Source organism: Plecotus auritus (genome assembly GCF_963455305.1).
Source record: "Plecotus auritus genome assembly, chromosome: 1".
Classification (NCBI taxonomy): domain Eukaryota; kingdom Metazoa; phylum Chordata; class Mammalia; order Chiroptera; family Vespertilionidae; genus Plecotus; species Plecotus auritus.
The window spans coordinates 147,413,298-147,434,184 of record NC_137770.1 but is presented as its reverse complement, the minus strand read 5'-3'; the positions used below and the strand labels follow the sequence as shown (position 1 = coordinate 147,434,184).

The window sequence follows — 20,887 nt, the reverse complement described above, 5'->3', positions numbered from 1 at the left end:
TTTCCTAAACCAAATCCCAAATATGTATCCCTCAAATTTGAATAAGGGGACAATACAGACAGACCCTGGAACTTGTAATCTTATATTAAAGGGCTCTTAGCAAGGTTTGTCAATTCATTTTTGTCTGAATGAAGATGCTTGGAGAGAGAGTTAAAGCTCCCCCTTGTCATGCCCTCGCCTCCTTTGAGGTTACAAATATATAAAAAGAGAAATCTTTAGATATTTTTTCTTATAGTGCAGACCTTCACTTTAGTTAAATTTTTCTGGTCTTAAAATTTTATTCGTTTTGCCTGGCTGGCATGGCTCAGTGGTAGAGCATCAACCTATGAGCCAGGAGGTCATTGTTTGATTCCTGGTCAGGGCACATGCTCAGGTTGCAGGCTCAATCCCCAGTAGGAGGCACGCAGGAGGCAGCTGATCAATGATTCTCTCTCAGCATTGATGTTTCTATTTCTCTCTCCTTGTCCCTTATCCTCTGAAATCATTAAAAATATATTTAAATTTTTTATTTTATTTTAAAGACTCTTGGTTGACCACTCTTGAAGGAACTGATTCATGGAATTAATTCTATAACTATAGTGTGCTCATTAAATTGAAATTTTAATTATAAATTTTATAAATAATATTGTAATGTGCTCATTACATTTAAAAATAGAATTCTTATTCCTACAGATGAAAAGCACATAGAATTTTGAAATGAATCTCCACTTCAAAGGGACATGCCATCACTGCTGGAGGGCATTTCTCTGATTTTTCTTTTTTTTTCCCCCTATATTATTTTATTTGCACTGTTTCTTCTGTTGAACCTGCCTCTTCAGTCATGATTGGCAGTACAGTCACATTAAAGGATACTCTTAAAGAGCACTGATTTGGATTTTGTTCACTTTACAACTCCATGAAAAATGAGATAGCCATCTGACTTTTTCCTGAGTTGATTGGATGTTTCATGTCTACTTACTCTCCCCTTTAAGCACTTGATGAGACATGCACGTCTCCATGGCATTTCATGCAGTTGTTAAGTCGGTGAGGATTTCTCTCTGACATCTCTGCTCCATTGCTATCTGGAGAAAATGGCAGTTACTTGGAGTTGTTACAGTTTCACTATGATTCGATTTTAGGCTAGAAGCTTTAAGGTAACTACTAGAGCTCTGATGGGTCTGATGTATGGACTGATGTGCCCTCTAAATACTAGCTATCAGAATTCATTTCTCAACATTTTCCTATTAATGCCAGTACTTCATTAAGGGGAAAGGTTGGGCTCATAGGAAGGAAATAGATACAAGAGACTACAGTCGTGTTTTTGAAGATCAGCTTCTAGGAACCGATGAAGGGTAGACACAGAGAATTATTCTCCTAATAAATGAATTGGCACATGAAGAAGTCTGTTCATATTATCCCATGCAAGAATAGTTTTATTTATTTATTTATTTATTTATTTATTTATTTATTTATTTATTTATTTATTTTAAGTAATGGCTCTGCTTTTTGTAAAGCATAGACTGATACAATATGTAATTTTTTTCTTCTTTTTTCTTTTTTATTTTATTGATTTATTTTTAATTTCTTTATTGATTAAGGTATCACATATTTGTCCTCATCCCCCCATTCCCATCCCAAACCCCTCCCCACGCATGCCCCCACCCCCCTGTTGTCCATGACCACTGGTTAGGCTTATATGCATGCATACAAGTCCTTTGGTTGATTTCTCTCCTTTACCCCCACCCTCTCCTACCTTCCCCCTGAGGTTTGACAGTCTGATCGATGCTTCCCTGTCTCCGGGTCTGTTTTTGTTCATCAGTTTATGTTCATTATTTCCCCTAGATGAGTGAGATCATGTGATACTAGAAATATAAGAACCGAAAATGAGACAAGCAATAATGGTTATGCTGAGAGGCAAATGAATCAGTCTGTAGTGAGGTTCTTTCTGGGCCCACAGTTCTTTTGAGTCCCAATTTCAATGTCAAACAGTTCCTTATGTGTACATGTCAGCAATGATATTTCAGTTCTGGATGGACAAATGGTGGTAATGCAGGTCCGACCCTCTCTGGTTTGGTCCTGGGCAACCTGCATCGACACACAGCTGCTGACTGCTAGTATGGCAAGGTGTCGTCAGCGTCTTCCTTCTCTGCACTGTTTCTCTTCTGTCTTCATGGCTGGAGCAGTCCTGTCAATTCCTCTCTGTTGCAGGAATCTACATGGTCTTGGAGGTGTTTTCTGAAAATATACAAACATATTCTCGACCAAAAGTTAATGAAGTAATCTTTTCTATAAATTTGACTTGGGATCCTTTTTCATTTTTTGCCCAAACGATTTTCCTTTGGCTTGTTTTGACACCATGTGTGTTTTTCATGGGTGTCTTGTTGTTAGCATTACAAATGAAAGTTAATTTTCTAAAGTAAAACTTTTCTAGATGTAATTTACTTACAGGATCTTTTTCCTTACATGATATTCTTCTACTATCCCCCCTTTTTTTATTTAAATATTAGGAGGCTTTTGGAAATTTTGTAATGTAGTCTTGATAGCTTTTAAATTTTAATTTTTTGCACTAAAATATGACTGCTTTAGGTTCATTACATGTTACACAATTTTACCATGAGATGAACTACCAATAAAAATTTTAGTTAACACTGTTCATATTATCCCATGCAAGAATAGTTTTATTTATTTATTTATTTATTTATTTATTTATTTTAAGTAATGGCTCTGCTTTTTGTAAAGCATAGACTGATACAATATGTAATGTTTTTATTAATGGCTTCTAAATTACCATGTAGTCCAACTAAGCTCAAGGTTTTAAATTTCAGCGCAAAGTTTCACCATCAGTTTTTACTAGAAATATGAACCAATTTCTCTGGTTTCAAGACTTAATTGCAAGTAGAATTATGAGACTTGGTTCAGATGAAACCAGGAACTTAAGATTCAACGTTTCTTCATTCCCTGCCAGTCTTTCATAAATTCTCATGGGTTAAAATATTAAAATATATTTTGTAGTAATTTCAAATAAAACTAATAAATTCATAACATCAATATACCAGGCATTCAGCTTCATATAATAGAAAAGATTAGAACTATTACAAACTTTGGGCAAAGAACAATGATCTCCGACAATTTCATAATAAATTAAACTTTGAAGCAAAGAGTGAAACTGATATAAGCAATAATATAAAGAATTGAATAATGATGCCAACCTTATTAGAAGTGCCAATCGTGTACCTTCCAGCCTGTAACCTTCTATGTGAAATTGCTGAACCCATTGTTACTGCAAAGGGCAGCTCTATAGAACTGCGTAGACTGCGCTCCCCTCACCCCAACAGCAGCCAAATGTGTTGCATTAGGGTAAGCACTTTGCAGAATTTGGGGAATTTACAGAGTCTGTTGCCATTGGGAACAGGAGCTGAGAAATTGTCCTGGATGACTTAGAGTCATAGGGAGTCATGGCAAGCCCAAATTTTGTGTGCTGTGAGGAAGTAGAAGTGGTGTGGTAAGGAGTGCATACACAGGGAAAGGAGAGAATCATCAGTGGCTCAGAGTTCAGAAAACAGAGCTTCCCAGAGCACGGCCTATGAAGATGGTACTCTAGAGACAGCAGACTATGTCAATGGTGGAGCAAGAAAGTAAGGATCTAAAATAGTTCCTGGCCTTTCTGAAGTCTGATTGTTCAGCTTTTCTGTGTTCCTACAAATGCGTGCCTTTTAAATAAGGCCGTGACACTTGAGGGAACTTGAGCAATTTTTGTCCCTTTAAACAAAATAGCCCGAGCTCTAATGAAACAAGCAAAAACCATGGGATCGAGACCGCAACCAGAGCATGTGCCCTGGATTGGAATCGAACCAGGATCCCTTTAGTCCACAGGCTAACGCTCTATCCACTGAGCAAACGGGCAAGGGCCACATAGGTTTATTTTAAGCCTGCTCTTATAACTGCTACATCACAGCCACATTGGGATTGAGGCTCAGTGTGGTAAGAAATAAGAAGGTGCTCTATTCCTGATCAAAACTTTACAGTGATGTAAACAGAGGCACTCAAGGAAGACTCTCTTGGTAGCTTGGGTGGTTGGACTGAATGGGAAAGTCAAGACCACACTCTTACGTAGTCTTGAGATGCGGTAGTGAAAGGATGAATCTTGGTGATAGGGGCCGTTAAAAGAAGGAAAGGAAAATGGAACATAAATACAGTGATTCTTATTTTTCCTGTTTCTACTCATAAAATACCATTTATTTAGATCAAATTTTTATTAGTAATAAAGGAAATGGAGATAGAAAGTAGATGAAGTAGCCAAAGATAGTCATTTTGTTTTTTACAACATATTTTGGGTTAATTGACCCTGAAAACAGTTTTGTTTTGTTTTTTTTTAAATAAAATCTCTGGTAAATTTTGGTTGAAATGGCAGATACTTGCAAATCTCACCATTCCTCACTATAGCCATTCCTTTGCCCTTTTCTTATCAAGGACATTTTAAATTTAGCGGTTGGCCAAATTAATGAAATCTGAATGGCTTTGGCTGTCTTTTTGAAAGCTGTCCCAGAGCAGGTAAAAACAAATGTTCTGTTCTTCCTGGAGGAAGTTCAGGCAGCCCCTCCCTCCTTGCGTCCACCCTCACCCCCTTGCCCTTTCTCCCCTCCTCTCCCAACATGTAGTTACAATGAGCCAGAAAAAGGCTTTGTGACTGTTATTTCATAAGTCGTTGTTGATGACTCCCTCCAGGGATCAGGATGCTGTGGTGAGACCCTTGCTTAAGAAGTTACTGATTTATGTTATCTGTCTTCTGTGCTGATCCTGTAAGTTTGCTACTAAAATATATTAAACAAACAAAACAAAAAAGTCACTGTTTTATGGCACTCTCCATGTCCTTGTCCTCTCTGGGTTGGATTACTGCAGTGTGCTCTACTTGGGTGTGTCTTTGAAGTTCACTTGGCAGATGCTTGTATTATCATTTCAGCCAACATTTTTTAATATAATGCGTACAGTATTATATATTAAAATAATGAATATGCTTCTTGCCCTTGAAAAATTTATAATCCAACAAGGGTCAGCATTTAAGTTGACAAGTCACCATAGGATAATAAATTCTAATAAGAAATATCATGACCTATTGACAGAATTTTAGACAACCTATTAGGAATATTCAGGCTCAGGTTGGAAAGGCACAAAAATACATTTAATGTATGCTGGATGAACAAACAAATAAGTGAATTTACCATAATCCTGGGTGGATTATGTTTTCTTCCCAAAAGGATTTTTTCCTCCAGGTATCTAAAATATGAATGCAACAGAGATTTTTGTACAATAGTTGGGTACCTATTTGTAAGTGACAAATTCAATTTAAGTATACAAGTAAATTTTAAAAAACCACCTCAGATTGATCTAAACTAAATACAGACAGCTCTTCAAAGTCATTAGTACTAGTGGCCCTGGCTTGAGCTAAACAAAACAATTTCCTGTCAAACAGAACAAATGCTGACAGCTGTTTCAAATAATCAGAGCTAAGTTTTTATAACTTGTGTGTTTCAGTGGTTCATCAATTTATTCATTATATTCATCAAAAATCCAGAAAAATGAATGTATACATTGCTAATTGGATTTTTTCCAAAACATGTATACATACATTGGTTTTGAATAGACCTAAATTCTCTTTTGAAATATTAATACTGTGTGTCATTTCACCACAGTTGGCATGTCTTCATTTCAATTATAATGTGAGTTATATGAATGGATTTAATCCACATGACCTATGAGTACTATGGAAAACCTTTTCTTTGACACATTAAGAAACTGAAACTGAAGCACAGAGGGACTGTGCCCACAGCTGAACAACTAGTTAATGCCAGAGCCAGGCTTTGAGCCTGAGGAGTCTATTATTTTATTCATTACACTTAAGGCCTCTGCTAGTCCTTAAGGCCTTACTCTGCATATAAGCAAAAGGACTCTCTTTGCGACAAATTAGAAAACTGTACCCCCAACAGGCAAATGCAGCCTCTCATGATTTCACCCCCAGCTCACCCTTTGGCTAGGTCTCTGTGCAGAGCACAGAGCATACAGCTGCACATAGCAGTTTCATCTTTACCTCATCTACCACCTGACATTCCTTTTGCAAATCACAGGTAACTTGCACATGTGCGGTTTTATTTGATTTTGGCTTCAGCCATATTAGGTAAACTTGAGAGTTAATTATCCTTCCCTTAGAAAAGAGAAATCTAAGACTCAAACAGGCTCATATATTGATCACATAATAAATACATCACGAAGACCAAGAACTAGCGCAGGAAGATCCCACATACTGAGCTGCTGTGTGCTTTAGTATCTACATGCTTTCCACATGATTTCATACAGTGTTCACCAAAGCTCTGAGATGTAGATGTCAGCAGGGTCTTTATGTGGAAGAGGAAATAGGTCCAATAAAGTTAATTACTGCGCCCAGTTTCCATATGTTGTAACTGGAGTCAGGATTCAACCCTGGTCTGTCTGACTCCAAATCTGTGATCTTTTTGCCATGCTTACTCCATCTTTATTTGAGTATTTCTGATCGTTAAGTGTAGACATGTCCATACACAATAACACTCATTAGTGTTGGATAGTTGGAGTTTAGGATAAAGCAGTGGTCGGCAAACTGCGACTCGCAAGTCACATGTGGCTCTTTGGCCCCTCGAGTGTGGCTCTTCCACAAAATACCACGTGCGGGCGCACACGTACAGTGCGATTGAAACTTCGTAGCCCATGCACGGAAGTCAGTTTTCGGCTCTCAAAAGAAATTTCAATAGTTGTACTGTTGATATTTGGCTCTGTTGACTAATGAGTTTGCTGACCACTGGGATAAAGCACTGTTTAGTCAGAAAATTGCCTATGAGGGACTCACTGGGGAACAGACTGCTTGCATTTTTAATAGGTTAGGTTAGAACATGAAGAGAGAATACTTTAAAGAAGGAAAACCACTTAATCAGCAAGTACTAATTGAGCACCTGTTAAATGCTGGGCAGCCATTTAGGTGCAATATGAGAAACAAGTCTGAAAGTGAAAGCACTTATCCTCAAGGGGATCAGTCTGACTAGTGAAATAACTGAAGGGCCTGGATGTGAAAACTATAGCTGCTCGGTAACTGCCAAGGAACTCAGTGAACTCTCAGATTTGGAGTGTCTACTCCATTCTCTCCATGGAACTGAGTGGGTATGTCTAATCATAACACATCTTGTGTCTCCCCGCCCTCCCCCGCCCCCCCCCCCAAAAAAAAAAGCAGAGGCTGAGACAAGGACTCAGTGCAGGCAGTTTACTGGATTGGTGGTCTCTGGGAGATAGGGAAGGAGAAAACGTCTATTTTAAAAAATCATCAAGGTTGTGGGCAAAACAAGCTAGATAGCACCAGGACCCCTGCGAAGGGTATCAAAACCTCCAAGAATAATCCACTCTAAGGATGGCAGTTTTGAGAATTTGTTTATCAGCTCCTATCCCCCAATCATTGAGAACTGACTCTAGGGGCAATGAGTCCCCTCTCGTTACTGGGCTTGCTGATGGACTGAGTGGATGTTTGCAGATCCTAAGACCCTGGGGCAGAGAGTGGAAGGTTGCAAGGCTTGGGCTTGAAGTAGGGCACAGAGTAAATTGAAGTTGTGGCTGAAATCAAAGGTGGACTGAGAGAATGAGATGCTATAGACCTGTTTGGGGTCCCTTTGTGGGTTGTACCACGGGTCAGTTCTTGTAATAACTGAAAGATGGACCCACCAAGCAGGCAGGTGTTAACATCAGACTGTGGATGGTCAAAGCTGTTTCTTGCCAGGGGTCACTTAAACTCTCTGAGTCTTCATTTCCTATAAAGTGGAGTGATAGTACTTACCCTGCATGTTATCAAGAAGACTTGTTAACTCAATGCGATGATGCTTTGTGGAATTTTTTGTAAGTACTCAGTCAGCACTGAAAGACCTATACTGACTGTACAAGGAATTACTTTTAAGTACCCCCCTCCCCCCCCAACCCCCGCTTAAAGTCTAACTTGTTAATTCACCTAACTATCTTTTCCAATTTTTAAAATTCTGCTAAAAGGTCAATTAAGAGATTAATCTGCTGAAATGCTCTTGATCAATGGGATCAAGAACATTTGGACACAATAAAATTCAATTCCTTTATTGCAAACACATGCACTAAAGGGCAATGCTTTAATCACTTCAATGGATATAAAACTTAGTCTCATTCTCTCCCTAGAAACCAGACACAGAAGGGTTGCCATGTGAGTTCATATTGATGACAATGTCTGTTTTATTTCTCCAGCCTCTTCCAATGGCCAGGATATGTTTGCACATCTTATTTTTATGATGATGACAATTGTTAGATCCTTTTGGGGGAACTGCTATGTACTAGGGCCGTGGTCGGCAAACTGCGGCTCGCGAGCCACATGCGGCTCTTTGGCCTCTTGAGTGTGGCTCTTCCACAAAATACCACGGCCTGGGCGAGTCTATTTTGTAGAAGTGTTTAAAAAGTTTGGCTCTCAAAAGAAATTTCAATAGTTGTACTGTTGATATTTGGCTCTGTTGACTAATAAGTTTGCCGACCACTGCTGGGACAGTATGCTTTGTCCTTGAAATAGGAAGGATATAAAGACAAAAAGCATATATAATGAATCTCGTCTTCAAGAAAGACTGCTTATTGGAGGAACTGAATGAGAGTAGTTGAATTTTTAGAGATGATGGGGAACTAGGGAGAACTAAATCACACATTTGGCCCCATGTTTACTTATTTAAGGCCAAAATAAGAAATGCATCCAAAAGGAATTCATTTGGGGCTTTTTAAGAAATAATTAGCTAAATAACTAGCTAAGTTGGAGACAGGTGTGACTAGCAGTCAGCAGTCCCATGCTAACCAACTACAGAATTATGCTCAGTCTTTCACCTGAATGGTTATAGTAGTTTTCCATAGTTGCAGCTAGTCGCCACAGATGCTTCTCTCTGCTCTCATGAGCCATAAGAACCAGTATTCATGTTCTTGTATTCTCCTCCCCTCCCCTGCCAGCCCCAACCCTCTGAATCTGGGTAGGTCCTGTGACTCACTTTTAACAAGTATAACACAGTAGAGGTGATGCTGTGTGATTTTCAAGGTTAGGTAAGAATCTAATATTCCCCAGAGTTTCTTGGAATGCTTGCCCTCGTCATACTGTCTCTCAGAACCTAAATGCTCCGAGAAGTTCCAGCCACATAGAAGGTCACATGTTTTCTTGTGGTCACCAGTCTCAGCTAAGCTCCCAGTTCACAGCCATGTGAATGAGTCATCTTGATGTCCAGCCTAGACATCTTCAGATGAGTCAGCCCCAGCAGCTACCTAGCTATCACCACGTCAGAACCCCCAAATGGAAACTTCCCATTTGAGCCCAGTGAACCCACACAGCCATGAGATATAAATTTTACCTTAAGCCATTATTTTGGGGGATAGTTTGTTACACATCAGTAGATAATTTGTTTTTTGTTTTTTTTAGATACCAAATATAAGTGAAATCATATGGTATTTGTCTTTCTCTGTCTGACTTATTTTACTTAGCATAATACCCTCTATCAATGTTGTTGCAAATGATAAGATTTTATTCTTTTTTTACTGCTGAATAATATTCCATCATATACATGCACATCTCCTTTATTCGTCGATAGATGGACATCTTGGTTGTTTCTATATCTTGACTATTATTAACAATGCTGCAATGAACATGGGGGTATATATATTTTCCAATTAAATTTTTTGTTTTCTTTAGATAAATACCCATAAGTGGAATTGCTGGATAGTAAGGCAATAAATTAGAAGGATTAATACTGTTAAAATGTCTTTACTGCCTAAAGTAATATACGGATTCAGTGAAATCCCTATTAGAATACCAATGACATTTCTCTGAGAATTAGAACAGTTAATTCTAAAATTTATGTGGAATCACAAAAAACCTCGAAGAGCCAAATAAGTCTTTTTTTTTTTTTTTTTTGGTAGAACTGAATCAAACAGATTATATTCAATTTTTATCATGAGGAAAATAAATGATATAAAATAAGTCATAAGAAATGTTCTTTTGTACTACTATCTCAAACCATTTTCAATGTTTTATAAAATGTTCACACGACAAATACAAAAAGCTACAACATACTCTTATGACTTCTGCTGCAATAATTGCAACATTAACAAACATACAAATTTTTTCTGTACCAATCTTAAAAGTACAAATACTGAATTACTAATTTTTGTTATCCATATATATTTTTATTCATATACTTTTAATGAGATCATTGCCAATACATACATTATTTTTCTTAACTTTATTTTTACATTAAGCCAATGTCTGTCATGCAGCCATCAAAATCCTTACAGTAAATTACACAGGTTTGTAGTCTAATTTTGACTCTAGCTTTGTACACAAAGAAATCTTGAGAAAGAACAAAGTGAAAAGTATCATATTCCCTGATATCAAACTATACTACAAAGTTACAATAACCAAAACCATATGCTATTTTTAATTTTTTGAGGAATCTCCAGTGTTTTCCATAGTGGCTGCACTAATTTACAATCCCACCAACAGTGCCAAGGGTTCCCTTTTCTGCACATCCTCCCCAGCTCTTGTTATCTGTTGATGTTTTTCAAATAACAGGTAGCTATTCTGATAGGTGTGAGGTCATATCTCATTGAGCTTTTAATTTTCATTTCCCTCATTAGTGGTGTTGAGCACTTTTTCATGTCTGTTGGCCATATGTATGTCCTCTCGGGAGAAATGTCCCTTCAGGTTCCTCTACCCATTTTTTAATCGTATTGTTTGATTTTTGGTGTTAAGTTGTATGCGTTCTTTATACATTTTTATTATTAACCCTTTATCAGATGTATCATTTGCAAATATCTTCTCCCATTCAATAGGTTGTGTTATAAATTTGTTGATGATTTTCTTTGCTGTGCAAAAACTTTTTAGTTTTATATAATCCCATTTGTTTATATTTTATTTCCTTGCTTGATGACATATATCCTAAAAGATATTACTAAGAGTGATGTCAGCGAGTTTACTGCATACATTTTCTTCTATGGGTTTTATAATTTCAGGTATAACATTTCCTTTTTTAATTTTTATTTTTTTAAAGAAATACTTAAAAATGTTTTATTTATTGATTGATTTTTAGAGACGGGGAGGGGGAGAGGGAGAGAGGGAGAGGGAGACATCGTTTGATTGCCTCCCATATAGGCCCTGACCTCCGATGGAACCCACAACCTAGGTATATGCCCTGATCAGGATTCAAACCCACAACCTTGGTGTATGGGATGATGCTCCAACCAACTTAGTCACCTGGCCAGGGCAGTACAATACTGTTTTGATTATTGTAGCTTTGTAGTATAGTTTGATATCAGGGAGCATGTTACTTTCCAGTTTGTTCTTTCTCAAAATTTCTTTGTCTCTTCGAGGTCTTTTGTGATTCCATATAAATTCTAGGATTAGTTATTCTAATTTTGGGGAAAATACCATTGGTATTTTACTAAGGATTACATTAAACCTATATATTACTTTAGGTAATAAGGACATTTTAACAACTTTAAGTTTTCTAAGCCATGAGAAAGGTATATCATTCCATTTATTTGTATCTTGTTCAATTTTTTTCTTCAATGTGTTATAATTTGAAGAGTACAGTCTTTTACCTCTTCAGCTAAATTTACTGCTAGGTATTTTATACTTTTTGATGCAGTTATGAATGGGATTATTTTCTCAATTTTCTTCTTCTGATTATTTATTATTAGTGTATAGAAAAGCAACAGATTTATATATTGATTCCATATCTTGCAACTTTATTATAGTCATTTATTAGTTCTAAACTTTTTTTGGTGGAATCTTTAGGGCTTTCTATATATACTATCATGTTATCCACAAAAAAATGAAAGTTTTACTTCTTCCTTTCCAATTTGGATGCTTTTTATTTTTTTATCATTATTTTATGATTGCTGTGGCTAGTGCTTCAAATACTACCTACGTTGAATAGAAGTTATAATCATAGGCTTATAACTTGATTACCTCTGTAAAGACCTTATTTCCAAATAAAGTCATATTGTGGAGTATTGGGGGTTAGAACTTAAACATATCTTTTTTGGGTGACATAATTAATTCATAACAACCTGAGACGATTATGACTCAAAGGAATAAAAATTTCATTTTAATTGGTAGTTTCATACAAAAGGTCTTCAGAAGGATATGAAATTAAATATGTCTGGAGTCACATGGTCTGGTCTTACTTCTATATAATGTCCTTCTAGAACACTAAACTTATAGATAATACTTTATTATTTTTAGGAAATTTGAAATATAAAAATACAAATCTAAATAAATGTAAATAACTTCTAGTGTTCATATTTAGTCAAAACATTCTGTTCCAAGTTGCTTTATCTGATTTTTGTAAATTTACTGGAGGCCCGATGCACGAAGATTTTTGCAAGAATGGGCCTTCCTTTCTCTGGCTGCCGGCACCACCTTCGCTCCGGCCCAGAGCCGCCTTTCCGCCTTCCCACGCTGCCCAGAGGCCCGGAGTGGCTGGGGTGGTGTGGAATGTCTGCATCGTCACCATGGCAATGATGCAAGCATCCCGCCCCGCCCCCAGCCACTTGGCACATGCGTATGCAAATTAACCCGCCATCTTTGTTGGGTTAATTTGCACACTCACTCCTGATTGGCTGGTGGGCATCACAAAGGTACGGTCAATTAGCATGTTACTGTTTTATTAGGTAGATTTATTTTCTAAATATAAATTTATTGGGGTGATATTGGTTAATAAGATTATACATGTTTTAAGTTTACATTTCTGTGATACATGATCTGTATATTATATTGTGTGCTCACCACACACAGTCAAATCCTCTTCTGCCACCTTATATTTGTTCCCCTTTATTCTTTACTACCTCCCACAGCCCTTCCCTCTGGTAACCACCATACTGTTGTCTGTGCCTACGAGGTACAGTTTTATACCCCACATATGAGTAAAATCACATGTTTCTTAGCTTTTTCTGACTTATTTCACTAAGTATAATATTCTCAAGGTCCGTGCATGTTGTTGCAATGGCAGTATTTCATCTTTTATTATGGTTGAGTAGTATTTCATCTATATATATAAAAGCCTAAGTGACCGGAACAACCAGAACGAGCAGTCGCTGTGATACGCACTGACTACCAGGGGGCAGATGCTCAATGCAGGAGCTTCCCCCACAGGCCCTGAATGCCAATGGGGCCTGCCAGCCAACCTCCTGGTCCTTCCCCCTGACCAGCAGGCCCCGATCTCCTGATCGCCTGAGACAGGAAACCGGGGATGGGTAGCGGCAGACACGGCCCCTTTCCCAGGGAGGCCAAGGGCTGTTCCCTTCTTGGGGCTGGTGGCCCACCTCCTGGGTCCCTCCCCCCAAGCTGGGATGGGGAACTAGGGGTGGGTGGCAACAGACTCAGGCAGCGAGGGAAGGAGGAGACGGAGGCAGAGAAACTGATCGGCCCTGATCACCAGCCAGGCCTAAGGACCCCACCTATGTACAAATTTTGTGCACTGGGCCTCTAGTAGTATATATTTACCATATCTTCTTTATCCAATCATCTACCAAAGGACACTTTATATATTTCCATATCTTGGCCACCATGAATAATGCTGTAGTGAACATAGGGGTACCTATATCTTTGCGAATAAATGTTTTCAAATTTTTTGGGTAGATACCTAGAAGAAGGGTTGGTAGGTCATATAGTAACTCTATTCTTAATTTTTTGAGGAACTCCAGACTTTTTTCCATAGTGGCTATACTAGGTTACATTTCCACTAGCAGAGAATGGGGTTCCTTTTTCTCCACAACCTCTCCAACACTTGTTCTTGCTTGTCTTGTTGATAATAGCCATTCTAACAGGTGTGAGGTGGTATCTCATTGTGGTTTGATTTGCATTTCCCTAATAGCTAGTGACATTGAGCATCTTTTAATATACCTGTTTGCCTTTGTATATCCTTTTGGGAGATGTGTCTGTTCAGGTCCTCTGCCCATTTTTTAATTGGATTGTTTGTTGTTTGGTGTTGAGTTATATGAGTTCTTTATATATATGGTGTCCCAAAAAATGTATATACAGACTTTGAATAATTATGAAGGCAGTGTTTATTGAAATACATTCCATTTTCAAAATTGAGCTGTCAGCTGTTAAAGTGTGTATACATTTTTGGAGATATTCTGTTGGATATTAACCCCTTTGCAAATACATTTTCCCATTCAGTTGATTACTTTTTTGTTTTGTTGGTAATTTCTTTTGCTGTGTAGAACCTTTTTAGTTTGATATAGTCCCATTCATTCATTTTTGCCTTTATTTCCCTTACCTTTGGGGTCAAATTTATAAAATCTTCTCTAAAACCAAGGTCCATGAGTTTAGTATCTATGTTTTCTACTATATAATTTATTGTTTTGGCTCTTATATTTAGGTCTTTGATCCATTTTGAATTAATTTTTGTACATGAGACAAACTGTAGTCTAGTTTCATTCTTTAGCATGTGGCTTTCCAATTTTACCAGCACCATTTATTGAAGAACCTTTCTTTTCTCCACTGTGTGTTTTTGGCTCCTTTCAAAAAATTGTTATTCCATATACATGTGGTTTTATTTCTGGGCTGTCAATTCTGTTCCATTGGTCCATGTGTCTGTTTTTCTGCCAATACCATGCTGTTTTGATTATCATTGCTCTGTAGTATAATTTGAAGTCAGGTAGTGATACCTCCAGTTTTGTTCTTTTTTCTCTGGATTGCATTGACTATTTGGGGTATTTTATGGTTCCATACAAATCTGATGATTATTTTTGTTCTATTTCTTTAAAAAATAATATTGGGATTTTGATGAGGATTGAATTAAATCTATATTGCTTTGGGTAATATAAACATTATAATCAACATATGTTGATTCTTCCCATCCATGAGCATGGAATATGTTTCCATTTCATTGTATCTTTTCCAATCTCTTTTAATAATGCTTTGTAGTTTTCAGTATATAGGTCCTTCACAGCATTTGTTAAATTTATTCCTAGGTATTTTATTCTTGTTGCCATCGCAAAATGAATTGTTTTTTATTTCTTTTTCTGAAATTTTATTGTTAGTATATGGGAATGCAGTGATTTTTGTACATTGATTTTGTATCCTGCAACTTTACTATATTTGTTAACTGTTTCTACTCATTTTTTTTGTGAAGTCTTTAGGGTTTTCTAGGCAACGAATCACGTCATCTGCAAAGTGACATTTTTTACTTCTTAATTCCCAATGGAATTCCCAATGGATGCCTTTTATTTTTTTTCTTTTGCCTGATTGCTCTGGCTAAGACTTCCAATACTATGTTGAATAAGAGTGGTGAGAGTGGACATCCTTGTCTTGTTCTTGGTCTTAGAGGAAAAGCTTTTTGTTTTTCACCATTGAGTATGATATTAGCTGAGGGTTTGTCATATATGACCTTATTATGTTGAGCTACTTTCCTTCCATATCTATTTCATTGAGTGTTTTAATCATAAATGGTTGTTGCTTTATCTGTTTTTAATAGTATTACATTACAAAAATTTTTAACAGAAAATTATATTCAATGAACTGTTTTAAAATTCATAATGGAACTGTACCTAATTAGTTAACAGCAGTTATTGAGCAATCATGAGTAGGTACTATATTCCCCAAAGGGAAGAAATATAGTACACATGAATCATGTCCTTAAGGAGCTTACAGCATAATGAAGCAGACAAGATTCACACACACACATGCATACACAGATACAGAATACTCATAATAAAGAAAACAATTTATTTTACAATTCTTTTTATCTCCACTTTGATGTCCATTTTAATTTTTCCTCTGATTTTAAATTGGTTGAAAATTCTGTTCATATCTGTAATTTTAATTGTAATGTCATGGTTTTTAAAATTTTAATGTTAATTAAAACTGCCTCTACCAAAATCATTTTAAATAAACCTCATGAGATTGTTTGTTTTTTTTACTAAGTAAAATTTTAAAAAGGTAAAATACCACATACTAGTAGTATGTGTCAATCAATATTGACTATTATAAATGACTATATATGCTGACAGTATAACCAAAATTATTCATCATGTAGGCCCTTTGCCTGCAGCACTGATATTTTTGTGATCAACTGTGTAGCTCCCTTTTAATCCTATATAATAAAAGCCTAATATGCTAAGTATCTGGTCATTCAGTCGTCCATTCAACCAATCAAAGCAAAATATGCTAATGATATGCTAAGGCTGCTCAATCACTTGCTATGACATACACTGACCACCGGGGGCAGACGCTCCAACCAGTTGGTTAGCTTGCTGCTGGGGTCCGGCTGATCGGGACTGAGTGAGAGGGGCCGGACATGCCCTGGAGCCCTCCCACAGCCCCTCCCTGGCTGGCCAACCTCCCTCATACCTCCCCAGCCCCAACCATGCACCGGTGGGGTCCCTCGTCCTTCACCCTCTCGCAATCCAGGACCCCTTGGGGGATGTCAGAGAGCCAGTTTCAGCCTGATCCCACAGGCCAGGCCAAGGGACCCCACTGGTGCATAAATTCGTTATATAATTTTTAAAAATTTAATCCAAAGTGTTTTTTATGAGGAGCCTTACAACGTTGTTATTTTTAAAGTAAGTAGGAACCATAATTCCAGAGAATTGTTAGACACTTAATGGAAACATGTGGTCCTTAAATACATATACAAATACATATTTTGATAGTTGGGAAAGACCCAAAGAAAAATATCCTGATGATGCCATTTGGTTTCAACGAGAGAAGAGTCTAAAAAGCATTCTTTTGGGCCAATAGATCTTCATTGAGAGGTCCTAAACATCTCTAAATAGTCATTTCCTCCCCCTGTGATGTATTGATATTAATACCTTCTTCCCAGATTGCTTGAACTTGAGTACGGTATATGTAAATTCCCTATGTTGTGCCTGGTATATAATAGATGTTCAACGAAAGTGACTGCCAGTGCCCAGCCCCTTCTGTAGCCTCCCATGACCTTAATTTTTGCTAAAATTGGGCAGCTTTCTAAGTAAAAATGCACACAATGAAATGGAAAAATCCTGTGCATTTCTTTTATAGTAATTTAACTCTAAATCTGAAAAAAAAAATGGAATTTGAAAAAACAAAAAAGTGAAATATATGGTCCCTGCACCCTGTTTGTATATGAGCAGTGTCAGGTGGCCAGGTTTTCTTTTGTTAGCATATCCCCTCTGGCAGAACCTTCCAGAAAGCTCCAGTCTGGCAAAGAGAAGGACACCAGGCTTTTCCAATCGCATGGTGTTGCTTGCTGAGGGAGGAGGCAGAGGTCTGCCTGTATAATCCGATTTCATCAACTCACACTAATCACTACTGATAGTAGCAGAATTTAGCCTGGATCTGCTTAGTTAATCTAGATTGACAGGAGGGAAAAGAAATGGGATGCAAGGACACAGAAACAAAGGGAAAAGAGCCAACTCTGATTTCCAGGCTTGCTTTTCCATCTGGGGCATCTAATTTCCTTCCCTCTGGGGCTTCTGTTTTTCTTTACCTTATAAACAAATGGGACTGGTTGGTAGGAGACCAGCCTTTCCCCGCGGAGTTCATCAACAACAGGTGCACTGGGAGCCCCTGGGTCAGCAGAGAGAGCAATGCCCACGGTGTGAGGCTGCGCAGAAGGCACTTCCAGGTACACATTGTACCTGAGACTATGTATTATTTATTGAAACTGAGCTCTGCATTCTCTTTATTCTCTGGGCAGCCCTGGAGTCGGGCGCCTTCTAAAATGGATGCCACCAGCAGCTAACCTAAAGGCTCCTACATGCTACTTGCTTTCATTCATTTCCTTTCCAAGGAATTGTAAGCTATCGCCACCAAGCTTCTTATTAAAGCGTGGGGAGTAATTGGGAATGGCAGTTTAGCGACTGAAAGAGGAATTCCTCTGTGATTTTGGACATCTCCACATGGATTCAAGTTTCGTTTTTTTAAGGAAATACTCCACTTTGGGTTTTATGGATATATAAACGATACACATGTTGTAGCTTCTGTCTCTGTATCCTGAATGATTATGTGTGTCTTCACATGCTCAGTACTGAGAAGAAAGCTGGGTTACTTGAAGAAGGTTATCTTCATTGTTACTTATGATGTCTGTGGCTGGCAAACCAAGGGACTTTTGGCGTTTGGGTGACAAAGACATTTGGAATATATTCCATTGGATTTTCCATGTTGGTGCCACTGTTTCTGGCCATCTCCGTACTGCATGTTGCCATGCTAAAGACACCTAAGGGAAAAAATGTCTCCTGGGTGAGTAGACGATGATTTTCTGTCTCTTACAATATTGTTTTAAAGCAGAAATGTGTAATTTGAGAACTTAAAGGCATCTAGTGGTTTCATGTTAATAGAAACACTTGGGAGAACTTCAGAAAGTATTGCCTTAGAAAAGCAGACAAATATTTTCATACGTGCTAAAATCCCTTTGGCAAAAGCATGGTGGTGTGCTTGCTAAAGTATGAACTATAAGACATGGAAACTCAAGGCTTGTTCTGCATTTTTAAGTTGCTTCATATTCATATCTATACACAGTATTTAAAATGCTCCAATATAAAGTCAAGGTTATGATGGTAAGATGTTTTTAACTCCAGAACTGTTGGTGTTCATAAAGATAGTTTAGATTTCTTTTGGGTGTTTTATGTCAAATTTCAAGGGTAGGATAAGCAGAGTTGTTATTATTTGGGGGATACTGTTGATATGTTCCTTGGTTTTTAGAAACAAGATAGCAATAGATATTTCTCAATGTTACACGTCTAATTAATTTATGTCAATCAATAATTGCCATGTGCAGTGCAGTTTAACATCCCAGAGATAGCAGTGGAATGTTGATCCTAATCAAATTTGACTATTTACTATTGTTTCAAGTTTGTTTCCTACCAAGAATAGGAAGATTAGATTTAGCTCAAAATAATGAGAACAATCTGTAAACTCTAAAGAAACAAGAGGCTTTAGATCCCTGCTATCAAGTTTAGTGAGCTTAGTACATTAAAATTAATAGGCAAATGGATTTCCTTCTACTCTCCATCTAAAGTTGTTTCTCTAACACCATTGTTTTAGTCAGCACTCACATATGTAACCCAACTGTACTCACCAGGGAATTTATTTTTATTTATTTATTTTAAAGTATATTTTTAATGATTTCAGAGAGGAAGGGAGATGGAGAAAGAAATAGAAACATCAATTATGAGAGAGAATCATGTATTGTCTGCCTCCTGGGTCTTGAGCCTGCAACCCGGGCTTATGCCCTGTCCGGTAATCGAACTGTGACCACCTGGTTCATAGGTCCACTCTCAACCACTGAGTCACACCGGCCTGGCACAGAAGTTATTTTTATAATAGGATTATGGCTTTCTTAAATTAACTCAAGAAAAATAAATGATTACATATTTTTGGTCCAGAAATAATTTTTACTACTTAATTTGAAGATAGTAAATCATTCTTACTTGATATGAAATGTCACAATGTTTATCTGAAGATGATGGTTGTGTGTTTTTTTCTGTTGTGGGTAGTTAGTCTTTATAGTACTTAATTAAAAGTGAGATATCTTTTCCAGCTGGTGTTGCTCAGTGGTTGAGTGTCTACCTATAAACCAGGAGGTCACGGTTCCATTCCTGGTCAGGGCATGTGCCTGGGTTTCGGGCTCAGTCTGGGGACTATGCAGGAGGCAGCCCATCAGTGATTCTCTTTCGTCATTGATGTTTCTATCTCTCTCTCCCTCTCCTTTCCTCCCTGATTTCAATAAAAAATATATTTTAAAAGACATGTATCTTCGTTTAAGCACAACTCCCAGAATTAGTTCCAAAACATTGACAAAATTTTTCAAGTTATTTTTTATCAAATATTAATATATTTTAAACTCAATGTTATTGCTGTTATTAAGTTTTATCTCCTCCTAGAATAATCAAAAGATATTATTCAGAGACCCTTGGCCTCAACAGTGAGTTTCTTCCTTCCCTGTACAGATGGCTCCAGTGGCTAATTCTGCAGCCTGGCTGGGTGTCTGCCACCTTCTCCCAGTACACAAACACTGAATAGAGGAGTGGGTTCAAAAGTACACCCCTCCTTCATCTGATGAATCAGACTAAAAGATTACTTCTTCCAAAGCAGTGCCTGCCTAGGGAGGGTTTTTGCCATGAGGGCAACACTTGAAACAATTTTTTGTAAATTTCAACTATCATTGGGTTTGGTTTACTTCAGACTCAATCATTCTGATATTTTTCTGAAAATGTCAAGTTGTTGGCTAAAAATTCATTACCAGTTATTTTAACAGAGTTAGAGTACTTGTATTTTTTTAGGTTAAAATTTTCTCTGTATATTCTATTTTCTTACAAATGTCTCTGTACTCAAGTTTGTCAAAGCAAAGTTTACAAGTTTAGTTACTGTTGCATTCTAGGGAATACATGAATTTGGTGTGTGTTGTGTAATAAATCAACAAAGATGTTCATTAGTATTAAAAATGCCTCATTGAATGTATGGGGTAGCAAACATGTCAAACTTGCGGCCGGCAGGCCATGGGCCGCCAGCTGCAAGTTTGACATGCATGGTAGAGAGACACTTTCAAATGTTGAATATCACTCCAATTTTAATCAGTTGTGGTTGGTTTAGGCATTGAATGACATCTCTCTGAGTCCTCTGGCTATGTGGACTGAAACTGGTACTCTAATTTCCATTTGAACATTCATTTAGACTTGAGTTCAAGAGGAAAATAAAATGATTCATCTTATCTAAAACCATACAGTGATTCTCACAGTGTAGAGACGGGTTTTTATACCTCTCTATCCCTGGTTCCACTAGAGGCCTGGTACATGAAATTCGTGCACAGGGGTGGGGGGTGTCCCTCAGCCCAGTCTGCACCCTCTTCAATCTGGGACCCCTCAAGAG

General features: G+C 37.5%; 1 protein-coding gene across 9 annotated transcripts in view; it reads left to right on the top strand.

Annotated features, from left to right (window-relative positions):
• The window catches only part of CACNB2 (calcium voltage-gated channel auxiliary subunit beta 2), a gene marked incomplete at its 5' end in the record, with an annotated part of 387,111 nt that overhangs the window by 140,120 nt on the left and 226,104 nt on the right, over positions 1-20,887 (top strand). The window contains one exon of one of the 9 annotated variants that reach the window (XM_080640727.1): positions 17,506-18,259. The exons of the other annotated variants lie outside the window; for them this stretch is intronic. Within the exon in view, the coding sequence (XP_080496853.1) occupies positions 18,179-18,259 (81 nt within the window). Of the gene's footprint in view, positions 1-17,505; positions 18,260-20,887 lie in introns of those variants that run through there. 9 annotated transcript variants of the gene reach the window in all.